The sequence below is a fragment of the Protobothrops mucrosquamatus genome, unplaced genomic scaffold (assembly GCF_001527695.2).
Source record: "Protobothrops mucrosquamatus isolate PMUCROS unplaced genomic scaffold, P.Mucros_1.0 scaffold2236, whole genome shotgun sequence".
Lineage (NCBI taxonomy): Eukaryota > Metazoa > Chordata > Lepidosauria > Squamata > Viperidae > Protobothrops > Protobothrops mucrosquamatus.
In genome coordinates, this window is record NW_015388325.1 from 19,423 (window position 1) to 31,971 (window position 12,549).

The window sequence follows — 12,549 nt, forward strand, 5'->3', positions numbered from 1 at the left end:
TTTTTTTATCCCATGTGATATTTCACAGATAATTATTTTTTGGGTCTCGATAGATGCGAGTGATTAAACTTTACATTTGGGGAAAGAGTAGTACTCTTAAATTAGATTACTTTGTGCGGAATTGCTATAAGTGTATCTGTAAAACATCTTCAAAAATTTAATACATTTTATAGATTTTTGTGGGGATCTTTAATTTTAAATACATATTTTTAAAAGGAGCAGCTACCTATTCAAAAGGAGAGATTCACTTTTCTAAAGTTTGAATTGTATCATTTTGAACATCTTTTGGCAAGTATCAATTGTGGATGGTTTTCTGTGCGCAGAAATTCTCTAGGTCCTTTTAGGATAGTTATACATTATACATTTAAATAGTTGTCATTTAAATTAAATGTCTTAGAATCAAAATACAATAGGTTTCAAATCATTTCTATGACTATTACATTGATTTTAAGAAGTAGCATTTTGAATCTGTTTCTCATACTAAATTGACACTGGGAGAGCCAGTTTATTGTTTGTTGTCAAAGCATCAGGCTATAAACTGGGAGACTATGAGTTCCAGTCCTGCCTTAGACATGAAGTCACAGAATGATTCTGGGCCAATCATACTCTTTCTAGGAAGCAGACAGTGGCAAACCATTTCTGGAAAACCTTGCCAGGAAAACTGCAAGGACCAGTCCAGGTAGTCAACAGGAGCCAAGATTGACTGAATGCATAAAACAATGAATAGAGTCAAAGAATATATTTTTGTTTAGTTTTCTTCAGTTTTATTTTTATTCATAAATACGTTTGTTTGTTTATTTATTTATAAAATTTATTAGCCGCCCATCATACCCTGGGGTAACTCTGGCCGGCTTACAGTTACATAAAATCTAAAATCTAAAAAGTTAAAAACAAACACTAAAACAAAAGACACATGGAGGAGGATGTGGGCAAAATGGGGGGGAGGGAGGTGGGATCTGTTATTAATCAACCACCTCCATTGTGCTGATCCCCCACTGGAACCTGAAGCCAACTAGCACAGCCACATCTTCGGGCCCTTACGAAGAGATAGGACGGTTGGGGCCAACCTCACATCGGGGGGCAAAGTGTTCCAGAGAGCAGGAGCAACAGCAGAGAAGGTCCTCCTCCTGGCCCCCTCCAGCTGGAATACTTGGGCTGACAGGACCCGCAGCATGCCTCCTCTGCCGGCATGAGGGATACGGGCCAATCCCAGTGGACTGAGATGGTCCCTCAAGTAACCTGGACCCATGCCATGATGGGGTTTAAAGGTGATCACCAACACCTTGAATTGCACCCAGAAGCAGACTGGTAACCAGTGCAGCTCGCAGAGCAGTGGTGTCACAGGGCCCTTCTTTGGGGCCTCCAATCTACCTGCGCTGCCACACTCTGCACCACTTATAGCTTCTGAATGCTCTTCAAGAGTAGCCCCATGTAGAGCTCATGACAGTAGTCTACTTGTGAGATGACTAGGGACTAAACAACTGAGCACAGGAAATCCTGTTTTGTTTATTTGTGTACAGTTAGTGAAAGCAAATAAATAAATGCATAAATAATAAAACCATATTGATTTCTTCCCAAATGAATAGACCATGGAAATGGCAACACTTCAAGACATTTCATTGACTGTCAGACCAGGAGAATTGCTCACCGTGATTGGCCCCGTGGGAGCGGGAAAGGCAAGTTTTGATATTATTATTTTTTTTACTGTTCTGTTGTCCTTTGGATGTTAATTCTGAAGCATTTGAAAACAGACATTTTGTCCCTGTTCATCTCTGGGTTTCGATCTGTTGAGATCCAAGCTTGTATAATGTAGAGTGAGTAAGATGAGGTAACAGTGGGCTTTGTCAGAACTGACCAATATTGACCTTCCCATTATCAGGTAATATGGGTGTGGTTAAGGCTAGTCTGCATCTTATCTATCTTGCTAAAAAATAATACGGGGCAGAGGTACATATCCAGAATGAGTTGTGGAACTCAAAATCTATGGGCTCATCTAGTGAGGTAAGATAGCAAGTTGGAATGAAGGAAAATAAATAGTAAAGGACATGAATTAGTAAAAGAAATAGGAGAAGGAAAAACAGGCATGTGTATCTATGTCTGTGCAACAAATAGAAAAGGAAAGAATGTAATAGATCTGACTGAAACTAGCCTCGTCTTGTGAAATTGAGCTGAGTCAAGAAATGAATTTAGAAGAATGAATATGATTTAAGCATCAGTTTATTCATAAATCTGCAATGAACAGATATGAATCTTCATTCAGGCATTTGGCAAGCATGATTGAAGCCACCTTTTTCTTTCTTTTTCTTTGTTCCTATCTGGACTGTTTTCTCTGTCACTTTTGTTTCTTATTGTTTTGTGGGGTTTTTTTTTTGTTTCTAATGTTTTTAACAATTAGTGAATTGCCCAGAGTCACTGGGAGTTGGGCAGCATATACAGTACCCTTAATAAATTACTATTATTATTAATGTTGAATCAAAAGATATTATGGTTCTCATTGTTTATGATGGAAATATGAAAGAATTGGTGAAAAATACATGGCGATGAGACATTTTGTAATTTTTTGTAGTGTGGAGTAGATTTGGGGAAAATATGGGTGTGGAAAAAAAGGAAAGAAGAGAAAGAAACTAAACTGGAAATAACATGATTAGAACATGAATGGTTTTGTTTCCTGATACAAAGAGACATGTAGCAAGAATGGGTGCAAAGTTACTGAGGCTTTAACTTAATTTAGTTTACCTAGTTTGGCAGAGTTTTGTTTGAAAGTTTTATGTGAACAAAACTTGGGAAGTGATGTCCTGTTTCGTGCCAGTGAGTGGATGTACCAAGCAGATTTTTTTTCTAGGCTGCAATTCATTAAAATAATGTATATTGATTTAGAGAAAATATATGATAGAGGCTTGATCAATAGAATATTTTGTGTGAATATGGAGCATTATTGGATGTGGCTGGTTGCTGAATGTGGTAACAGCAGTGTATCATACAAATGAAGCCCATTGTTAGTGAATTGAAATAAAGTGCAAGAAATAAGACAAAGATGTCCCTTAGATTATTTAAAGGATTTATGAATAAACGTATAAGGAATGCTCATGGTAATGATAGAGGTCTGATTCTTTGCCTAGAGTCAGGGAATATGGAAATAGAGCAAACAGATACATTTTTAGAACTTTGATAAAATATTTACTAAACATTGGAAACTGGATTGGAAACCATTTATCCAGGGGGGTCCCCAACCCACTGGGGGTCCCCAACCCACTGGAATATCATCTCGCACCCCTAGTTGGGAACCCCTGGTATAGAGTAATGAATTGCTTGATATATACTAGATTCAGTTCCATTTCCTTCTCTTACATTTTTGAAAATTTCCACTATATTTGCTAGTTAATTCAAGAGTGGCATCCAATAAATGAGCCATATCAGAGTAGCTAAAAAGCAGCTGTAAGGCAGTTTCTTAAATTACAATTTCTTGTAACTTTTGCTGTAACACATATTTGTCTGTATTAGGGCTTTTGTGTTATCAAATGCTTTTCACTATTATTTTATCCTAAAGCCCATTTTGGCATAAAATACTAGAATGGGTTAGCTGACCAGATTAGTCAGGTGACATATCTCTTGTCTACAAATAAAACAATTAGCCAGCTCCAATTAGGTTCACATAGAAATTAATATTAGCTATGATTAATCCCACATTGTAGCTATTGCAGATATATATATGGAGAAGCACAAAGGTCTATAATATGATAAAACAAGAAAACCAAGGGAACCTTTAGTAGTGGTGGTTATATAAATAAGTTGTGCTTATGTCTAAAAAGAATGGAAGATCTTAGGTGTGTTGTGCACATGAGTATTTATAATTTTGACCTGTTTTTTCCATTCTTCTAGTCTTCACTCTTGAGTGCTGTGCTGGGTGAGCTGTCTACAATCAAAGGTTTTATAGATGTTCAAGGAAAAATAGCTTACGTTTCTCAGCAACCCTGGGTATTTTCTGGCACAGTAAGAAATAACATACTCTTTGGAAAAGCATACCGAAAAGAAAAATATGAGAAGGTTTTAAGAGTCTGTGCTCTTAAAAAAGTAAGTTCTTCATCTTTAAATACATTTTGAGTTGAACATCTTGTTTTTCACTTTTTGACAATGAAAATTGGCAAAGCATTATGCATGGAAAATTACAGGGCCCTCATGGAAGCCTCATTGCCCTTGGATTCCCAAAAGCTAGCCTAACATCCAAAATAAATCAATGTTTAAGAATGGATAAAATGCGTGTGAAATATAGGACATTATACATTGTTCAAAATAGCTCCATGTCTAGCTGTAATTTAAGTTGGTTGGATCCATAAATAATTATGTAGGCAGGGCCTTTGTGGGATGAGGGCCCACATAATTTTAAATGAGAGGTCAGGGCAGTACTCTTTAAGGGGCTGAACAGAGAACATCATGAAATTTGATTTAATCTAATTTTAATTAAATTTAATGAAACGTAATGACTCATATAATATATGTGGGTTTACTAGGTTTTTCCCTATTGCCATATTAAAATTTTCACTTCAGTGATAATTTTGTGGGTTGGCCACCTTGCTGTAATACTTCAAGATTTATCTATTTCCCATTTAAAAGGTATGAAATAAATTCTAGGAGGAAATACTTCAGGTTAGTAGATCTTTCACATTCCCTACTTGTGAGAGTGAAGATAGAAATTGCAATGGATGTATTGTTCCTAAAAATGCCATTGGCTTCTTAAGCTGACATTGTATTTTACAGAATTTCCTTCAGAACATTTCAACTTTACCTTTGATTTGGCAGGTGTGATCTAGAACGTTAAAATAGATTGCCAAGAGACAGATCATTTTATTTGACAACTTGAAAAATATTATACACCAAATCCAGTACATGGCATTTGATGATGCCGCTGTCAGGATGAAAAGCAGACAGTTTAAAACCTTTTGCAAAACACATTTTCTAAAAATGCAGTTGGTCTCTTTTTTATGATCTTGTATGGCATTATGAAAACTGCCCATCATTTCCTAAAATTCATATTTAATTTGTAGCGGTTTATAAATTGTACAAACACACTTCTTCGGAGAGTGAAAAATCTTACAAAGCAATTCTGATTAATAACTTCTCCTTTTGAACAGAACATATGCATATGAATAATATTTACGATGGTTCTCAAATCAGTAAAATGACAAATGCAAACATTTTTATTTGAATAATTCTCTCTGTTTGATAGGATATTGACCAACTGGAAGATGGAGACCTAACAATGGTTGGAGACAGAGGAGCTACTTTGAGTGGTGGACAAAAAGCCAGGATTAATCTGGCTAGGTAAAGTGGACTTTAATTTTATGAGACCATCTTGAACCTGCAGATATCAATTAAATACCAAATATATTTGGTGAAACTAAAATCTAAATTATGTACATTTTATGGCCTCCTATAAAAATTTAAAATTGTGTCAATTAGTGATAACAAGCTAATGAAAGAAATCAAACTGTTGAAATCAAACTCCTAATAGCAAACAATGCTACATATTACACGTAGTCCTTGACTTACAACAGTTCGTTTATTGACCATTTAAAGTTACAACGGCACTGAAAAAAGTGACTTATGACCATTTTTCACAGTTACAACCTTTCCAGCATCCCCATGATCACGTGATCAAAAGTCAGATGCTTGGCAAATGGTTCACACTTAGGACCATTGCTGTGTACTCAAGGTCCTGTGATCCCCTTTTGCAACCTTCTGACAAGCAAAGTCAATTGGGAAGCTAGATTCACTTAACAACCGGGTTACTAATTTATTAACTGCAGTGATTCACTTAACATCTGTGGCAAGAAAGGTCGTAAAATAGGGGCAAACCTCACAACAAATGTCTCACTTAAGAACAGAAATTTTGAGCTCAGTTGTGGTTGTAACTCAAGGATTACCTGCCCTGATTTAGACATTCACAAAAAGAGAAATTTAACATGCCTTTATTAAAAGCCAGCATGGTATCTAGCATGGAGTTCCAGCATTCTCCCTTATTCTTCACCCAATACCAACACTAGGATGGCTTTTGTGAAAGAGATGCTCCCTCGCGTGATCAGATGTTGGATGTTTATAGGACTTCGAATTAGAAATTGATAGTTAATGGAGAGGTTTCATAGTGGGTGATGAATGGCAGTGCTATTCCACCCTTTTAACTAGAAGCTTCTAAACATCCAAGTGCTTACTACAAATAATCCTTGTTTAACAATCATCATGTGATCACGCCACTTAACAACAATTCCGATGTGTTTCAGGATTTTATCAATATTATATTTCTTACTTGTTTTTGGATGTGACTGTTTAAGGTTAAAATGGAAGATTGGCATTTTCTGCTTTTTTTCAAAAATAGAGTTAATTTTAAATTTTAAAATCTTCTCAAAGCTATAAGAACCAGCAAATGACATTATCAGATTTATTTCTGATTGATAAGCTTTTACTTATTCACACATAAGGCCGTTGATTGTAGGATTCTCTAACTCAGTGGTCCCCAATGTTTTCAGCTTGGTGGTCCGGCCTGGTTGGGGGGGGATGCGTTTGTGTAGCAAGTACATGTGCATGTACACAGCTCCATTTGTGCAAGTGGTGTGCATGTGCCCGCACCTTCCACTCGTGCAAATGGAAGGCACTTGTGTGAGCAGCAAGCACTTGCGCTTGTGCATGAAACTCATGCGAGTGGAGCTTCGCATGCGTGCCTGCGCTTCCCTGCCACTCGCGTGAGTGGAGCTTTATGTGCACACAGTTATCCATTTCTCCCGCAGCCCAGTTTTGAACAGGCTGCGGCCCAGGGGTTGGGGACCTCTGCTCTAACTGACTTATTTGGAAGGATGCCTGGCAATCTCCCTTAAAAATATATAGGGGCAGCAGTAATGACCCAATAGCTGCACCAGGGCAGGAAACAGGAAACGATGTCAGATGAGAGATCCTGCCTTTCACTGTATAGGTGAAGCCTTGCTGCTAAAAAATACACACTTATTTTAGAAGCAACCTAATTGTTCCTTACTTGTCTATTTTTAGAGCTGTGTACCAGGATGCCGACATCTATCTGTTGGATGATCCATTAAGTGCCGTGGATGCAGAAGTTAGCAGGCATTTGTTTGAAAAGTATGTAACCTTTTAAACATTTACATTTCTCTTCAATGATTCTCCTTTCTTAAACTTATTGTGATTTTTATTATTGCCTGTTCACCGCCCTGAGTCCCATAAGGGAGATAGGGCGGTATATAAATTTAAATAATAAATAAATAAATAAATAAATAAACTGAACATGCAAACAAAGTTAACTCGAAACAGTTAAAGACCTTCAGTGGGGTCTTGTGGCCTAGTGAATAAATCATTGCTCCTATCTTATTCTAACGATGGGAAATCAGAATAATTTATGTAAAAATTTCAAAAATATTGGGAGAAGGGGATTTGATATTTCTGCCAATAAGAACAACAGCTGACGTGATTATAAAGGGGTGTTTTTGTTGGATAATAGTATTTTTGAGTTAAGAATTATATTTCCCAATTAAAGAGTACAATCCTATGTTTATTTGGAAATGCCATTGAATTCAGTAAAATCTTATCCTATGTTAACTGCATCCTTTGTTAATTAATTCATTGATTAAATGATATAGGGTCTCCTGCTTGAGGAGGGGGTTGCACTAGAAGACCTCCAAGGTCCCTTCCAACTCTGTTATTCTGAACCATAAATGGTAGCTAAAGCAATTAGCTAATCAAGAATTTATACGTACATACATTTGCACACTGTGGGCTTTTGGTCTTTTGGTTTTTGAGTTAGAGGAAAGAAACATTCCTAAAATCACAGTTGATAACTATGATTGTAGATTATTGTTGCTTTCCATGTACCTTGAAAAATCATGGGGCTTTTTTGGTGATGCTTTGTGATATTGATTAATGGTGATTTCTTCTTGAAATTGTAGCATTTCTTAATGCCCCTTTACAGTACTCCATCCTCTTCCCATATACTGTTTGTACTCCTTAAGTGTAAGATAATGGTTATTCTTGCATATGATAAAAAGCTGGAATTGATTTATCAGTATTCAGTCTTATCTATGTGGATGACCGAGTGTTCGTTTTCCAGATTCTCATTTGCTAAGAAAAGCACAGCAAACTTTGGTCAATTGTTTCTAAAACTCTGGAATTCAACCACAAGTCCATAGTGATGGCCTTGGTGAAACATCCTAAAAGACATATTTGGATCTTAAATGATTTCCATCCATTTGGACAGGTTAAATTGTTTAAATAATGAGGCATAGTTTTTTCTTGCCATGACCTCATGCAGAATCTGATAAAGATAACTGCTGTTATATTTCATTTATAAGAATCTGGAAGGTTTTTCTTAATACCGATCTAGCTTTCCAGATTTCAAAGCCTATGTGTGGCAAACGTATGACCACAATTGAGCCCAACATTTTGGTTGCTAAGTGAGACATTTGTTAAGTGAGTTTTGCCCCATTTTATGACCTGTTTTTGCCACAGTTGTTAAGTGAATCTCTGCAGTTGTTAAATTAGTAACATGGTTCTTAAGCGAATCTGGCTTCCCTGTTGACTTTGCTTGTCAGAAAGGTGATCACGTGACCCCGGGACACTGCAACCGTCATAAATATGAGTCAGTTGCTCAGCATTTGAATTTTAATCACGTGACCATGGGGATGCTGCAATGGTCATAAGTGTGAAAAACAGTCATAAATCTCTTCACTGCCACTGTACGGTAATTTTGAAGAGTCAATAAATGAACTGTTGCAAGTATATTTACAAGTTAATTCCTTTTTTACTTTTCTGCATCATCCTGGAGATCAGTAGTATATGCTTATTAATAAAATAAACCAGAGGCAAACTGTGAGTTTTCTGTGCAGTATAAACTTAAAATTAAATTTAACTTTTTCAGTCTAATGATGTCAAACTGCTGCTGGCCTTAGCTTAAAAATGAATTTATTCTAGTACTATATTAGCAGCTAAAAATGCTGCTAGGTGGGCCATAATATGTATAGTATGAGGAAGGATGGATTTGACTGCTGCAGTGTTTGCTTTTTCAATTTGCCATGGCAATTAAATGCTGTTGGTCTCTGTTTGTTTCCAGAATCCATTTCTCAATCTTGTGAGCAATCTATCTTTTGTGTATCCTATGCCAAAATAAGCAAAATAAACAATGACAGATATTCTTTATTGTGCTATTTAATTTAAAAAGGCTCTTGAAAGACTTTAAGGCTATGCTTGCACATTGCGGACATTCATAGCTTGTAATTTTAAGTGATACAACTTTCTTTGTTTCTGCTGTATTTGCAGTCTACATGATACAATGAATACGAGATGGGTGGCAAACAAATGTAATAATACATAAAATAAAAATAAAGGCCGCTTATTTGCTTAGTTCCAGTTTAGCCACAAGCACTAGTTAATTGTCTTCTTTTGATGTCATTATAGTTCACTATAGAGGAAATCTAGGTGAGCATTTGCCAAAAACAGTGATGAGGTAGAAGAGGCTGCTTAATTCTTTATTTGCCCATTGATTTGATTATGTTGCAGGATTTTTTTTTCCTTTGCCATTTTTTAAAAAAGAATTTTTATTAAAATATTTTAATACACCCAAAGGGGAAAAAAATGTAACGAAGTAAGTGTGTAAAAGAAAAAAAAAAAGAAGCAAAGAGGAAAAAACAGATAAAAGAAGACATAAATGCAATTCTAATCCAGTGGTGGGATTCAGATATGTGAACAACTGCTGAAGTGGTGCGAACCAGCTGAATCCCACCACTGTTCTAATCAAACTACTCACCAATTTTATCATATTTCCAGTGGCGGGATTCAGCCAGTTCGCACCACTTCAGCAGAACTGGTAGCTAATTTTTTGTTGCCCAGGCCCAAAATGGAGTTCTGGAAGCGGCATCCACACAGGGAACCGGTTGTTCACATATTTGAATCCCACCACTGCATATTTCCCTTCTATCTACAATTTATTCTTTCTAATCATCAAAAGCACAAATCACAAAATCATTTTCTTTCTCATGTAAAGTGTCCATAAGTTTCACAAGTTTAATTACCTTTCTCTAATTAAAGAAGTCAATCTGTCCATCTCCAAAAGTTCTGACAATTTCACCAAACATTGAGTAATGCCAAATCTTTCCATTTTTGTGCATATAATAGTCTCACTGAAGTTATCATAGTTCAAAGTAATCCTCTATGGCTCTTTCCTAAATATTTGTCCATCAATCCTAAAAACAGAAGTTGTGCCTTCAATTGTATATTAATCTTTAAAATCCTCTGTTTCAATGTATATATTTGAATCCAAATTTTTTAGCATAATTATTTATCCAGCTTAGGAACTGCCCATCTCACTCACAGAACAATTTTTTTTATGTGTGCGTCACGCATGCTATATGATCTCTTCATGTTGTTCACATTTCCAGCAGATATCTGAGGTGTCTTTATATACTCTGGACAATTTCTCTGGTGTCATATACCAACAATACATAATTTTCCATCTGCCATTTTTATATCAGTTTCCCTGTGCTGTAGTTTGAGAGAAGAAGTAACTTGGGATTTCAGCAGGTTTATGCAGCAGAATATGAATTCTGAGAGAAATGAAAGTAATAGAGGAATTGTCCAAGAGGGCATGTAAAAGAGCTCAAGTAAGGAAACCTCTACAGCAGTAGTTTTCAACCTTTTCTTTACCACAGACCCCCTTTAAATAACTTTTGTGGCCACAGACCATGGCCATGGACCCCCCAAGACTTAATTCAAGATTTAAATCATAACATTTATTCAAGTCTTTGTGGACTTCCTGTGATGACATCACAGCCCCCCAGGGGTCCATGGACCACAGGTTGAGAACCGCTGCCCTACAGTATTGTTGATTAAATCTGTTGATTCTAGTGGCCAATAGAATGAAAAGGTGAACCAGGCTGTGCGCCCAGAAGGAGATCTCCCAACATTACTTTGCCATATAGTTTCTGTTCTATTGTCTACTCTCTCTACCCAAACAAGATTTGTGTATGGATTTTGTAGGAATAATATACAGTATACTGTAGTTCTGTGGTCATTCCATGTTTGAGACATAGGGTTTATAAATTAACCTTTTTTATACAGGACTGAAAATTCTCATTGAGAAGCAGTGTATGCTTTGAATTAACAGTTGCAGCAATAGTTGTTCCACTGGCATGATTCAGAGTACTTTGTGAGAAGTGGTTATTTTTTAATTAGATTTCTTCTGTTGAAATCATCCAATTCTGGAACATGACTGAATATTAATTGTTAGATAAGTTAGGCAAAATTATAATATCTTCAGAATAATCCCAAACTCTTGGTTTTATTGTCTCTTCATCTCTTGCACCATATACTTTATTATTAAATTTTATATTGGCAGCTATTGTTAGATCGCATCAAGGTGGACATGAAACAACTTCTACCCTCAAAACGACGCTATTGGGTAGGGGTGTCAAACTGCCGGCCCATGGGCTGGATGCGTCATGGCGAAACTGTGCCCACCCCGTTGCCGACAATGGCAAAAAAGTTGTGATATGTTGCGACATGTCACGTGACGTTGTGAGTTTGACACCCCTGCTATAAGGCATTGCACACCAGAACAACTAGACACAAGGACAGTTTCCCCCCTCCCATGCCATCCCTCTGCTAAACAACTAATCCCCACAACATTGTCAAACTATTTAGTAAGGCTGTATTACTATTATTCTTCCCATCTTTCCTATTACCTATCTCCTTATCTACTTATGACTATAACTTTGTTGCTTGTATCTTACAATTTATATTGTTTTATTTAGTTTCCTAGTATGATTTATGTTGATTGCTTATCTAGTATCCTATGACTATCACTAAATGTTGTATCTTACAATTTATGATGAATGATCATGAGTTATCACTTATAACTTTTATGTACACTGAGAGCTTAAGCACCGAAGACAAATTCCTTGTGTGTCCAATCACACTTGGCGAACAAAGAATTCTATTGTAAATGCATGGGCATCAGCCCTGAAGACTCCCTGGATCAAGCCAAATGGAAACGGCTTTGCCAACAAGCAGACCCTGCCATAGTGTGGGAATAACGTTAGAAAGAAGAAGATTGTCAACTATTGTAGATTCAAGACCATTTACAGTAAAAATGTATCATATCAGTGCCAGGGAAGGGAAGCAATTATGAAATTAATTATTTTTATTTAGCTCTTTGTAAACTGAGTAATATCATTTCAAAACATGTTATGGTTATTAGATTTAGGATCACGTTCTTGATTTTTTAAGAAGCAAAGTAAGTTGGTAATGATTGAAGAGAAGCCTTCATGCATAAATGTCCCCATGTTTAGAATTTGCTATAAAAGATATAATAATAATAATAATAATAATAGTAAAGTTGGAAGGGACCTTGAAGGTCATCTAGTCCAACCCCCTGCTCAGGCAGGAAACCCTATACCATTTCGGACAAATGGCTGTCCAGTCTCTTCTTAAAAACTTCCAGTGTTGGAGCATTCACCGCTTCTGGAGGCAGGTTGTTCCACTGGTTAATTGTTCTCACTGTCA

The 12,549-nt window shown here is 36.5% G+C and overlaps 1 protein-coding gene across 1 annotated transcript in view; it reads left to right on the forward strand.

The window, feature by feature from the left end:
- Positions 1-12,549, forward strand: part of ABCC4 (ATP binding cassette subfamily C member 4) — a 141,994-nt gene that overhangs the window by 17,450 nt on the left and 111,995 nt on the right. Inside the window, exons 6-9 of the mRNA XM_015824442.2 lie at positions 1,587-1,676; positions 3,880-4,071; positions 5,225-5,319; positions 7,036-7,122. Of these exons, the coding sequence (XP_015679928.2) occupies positions 1,587-1,676; positions 3,880-4,071; positions 5,225-5,319; positions 7,036-7,122 (464 nt within the window). The remainder of the gene's footprint in view (positions 1-1,586; positions 1,677-3,879; positions 4,072-5,224; positions 5,320-7,035; positions 7,123-12,549) is intronic.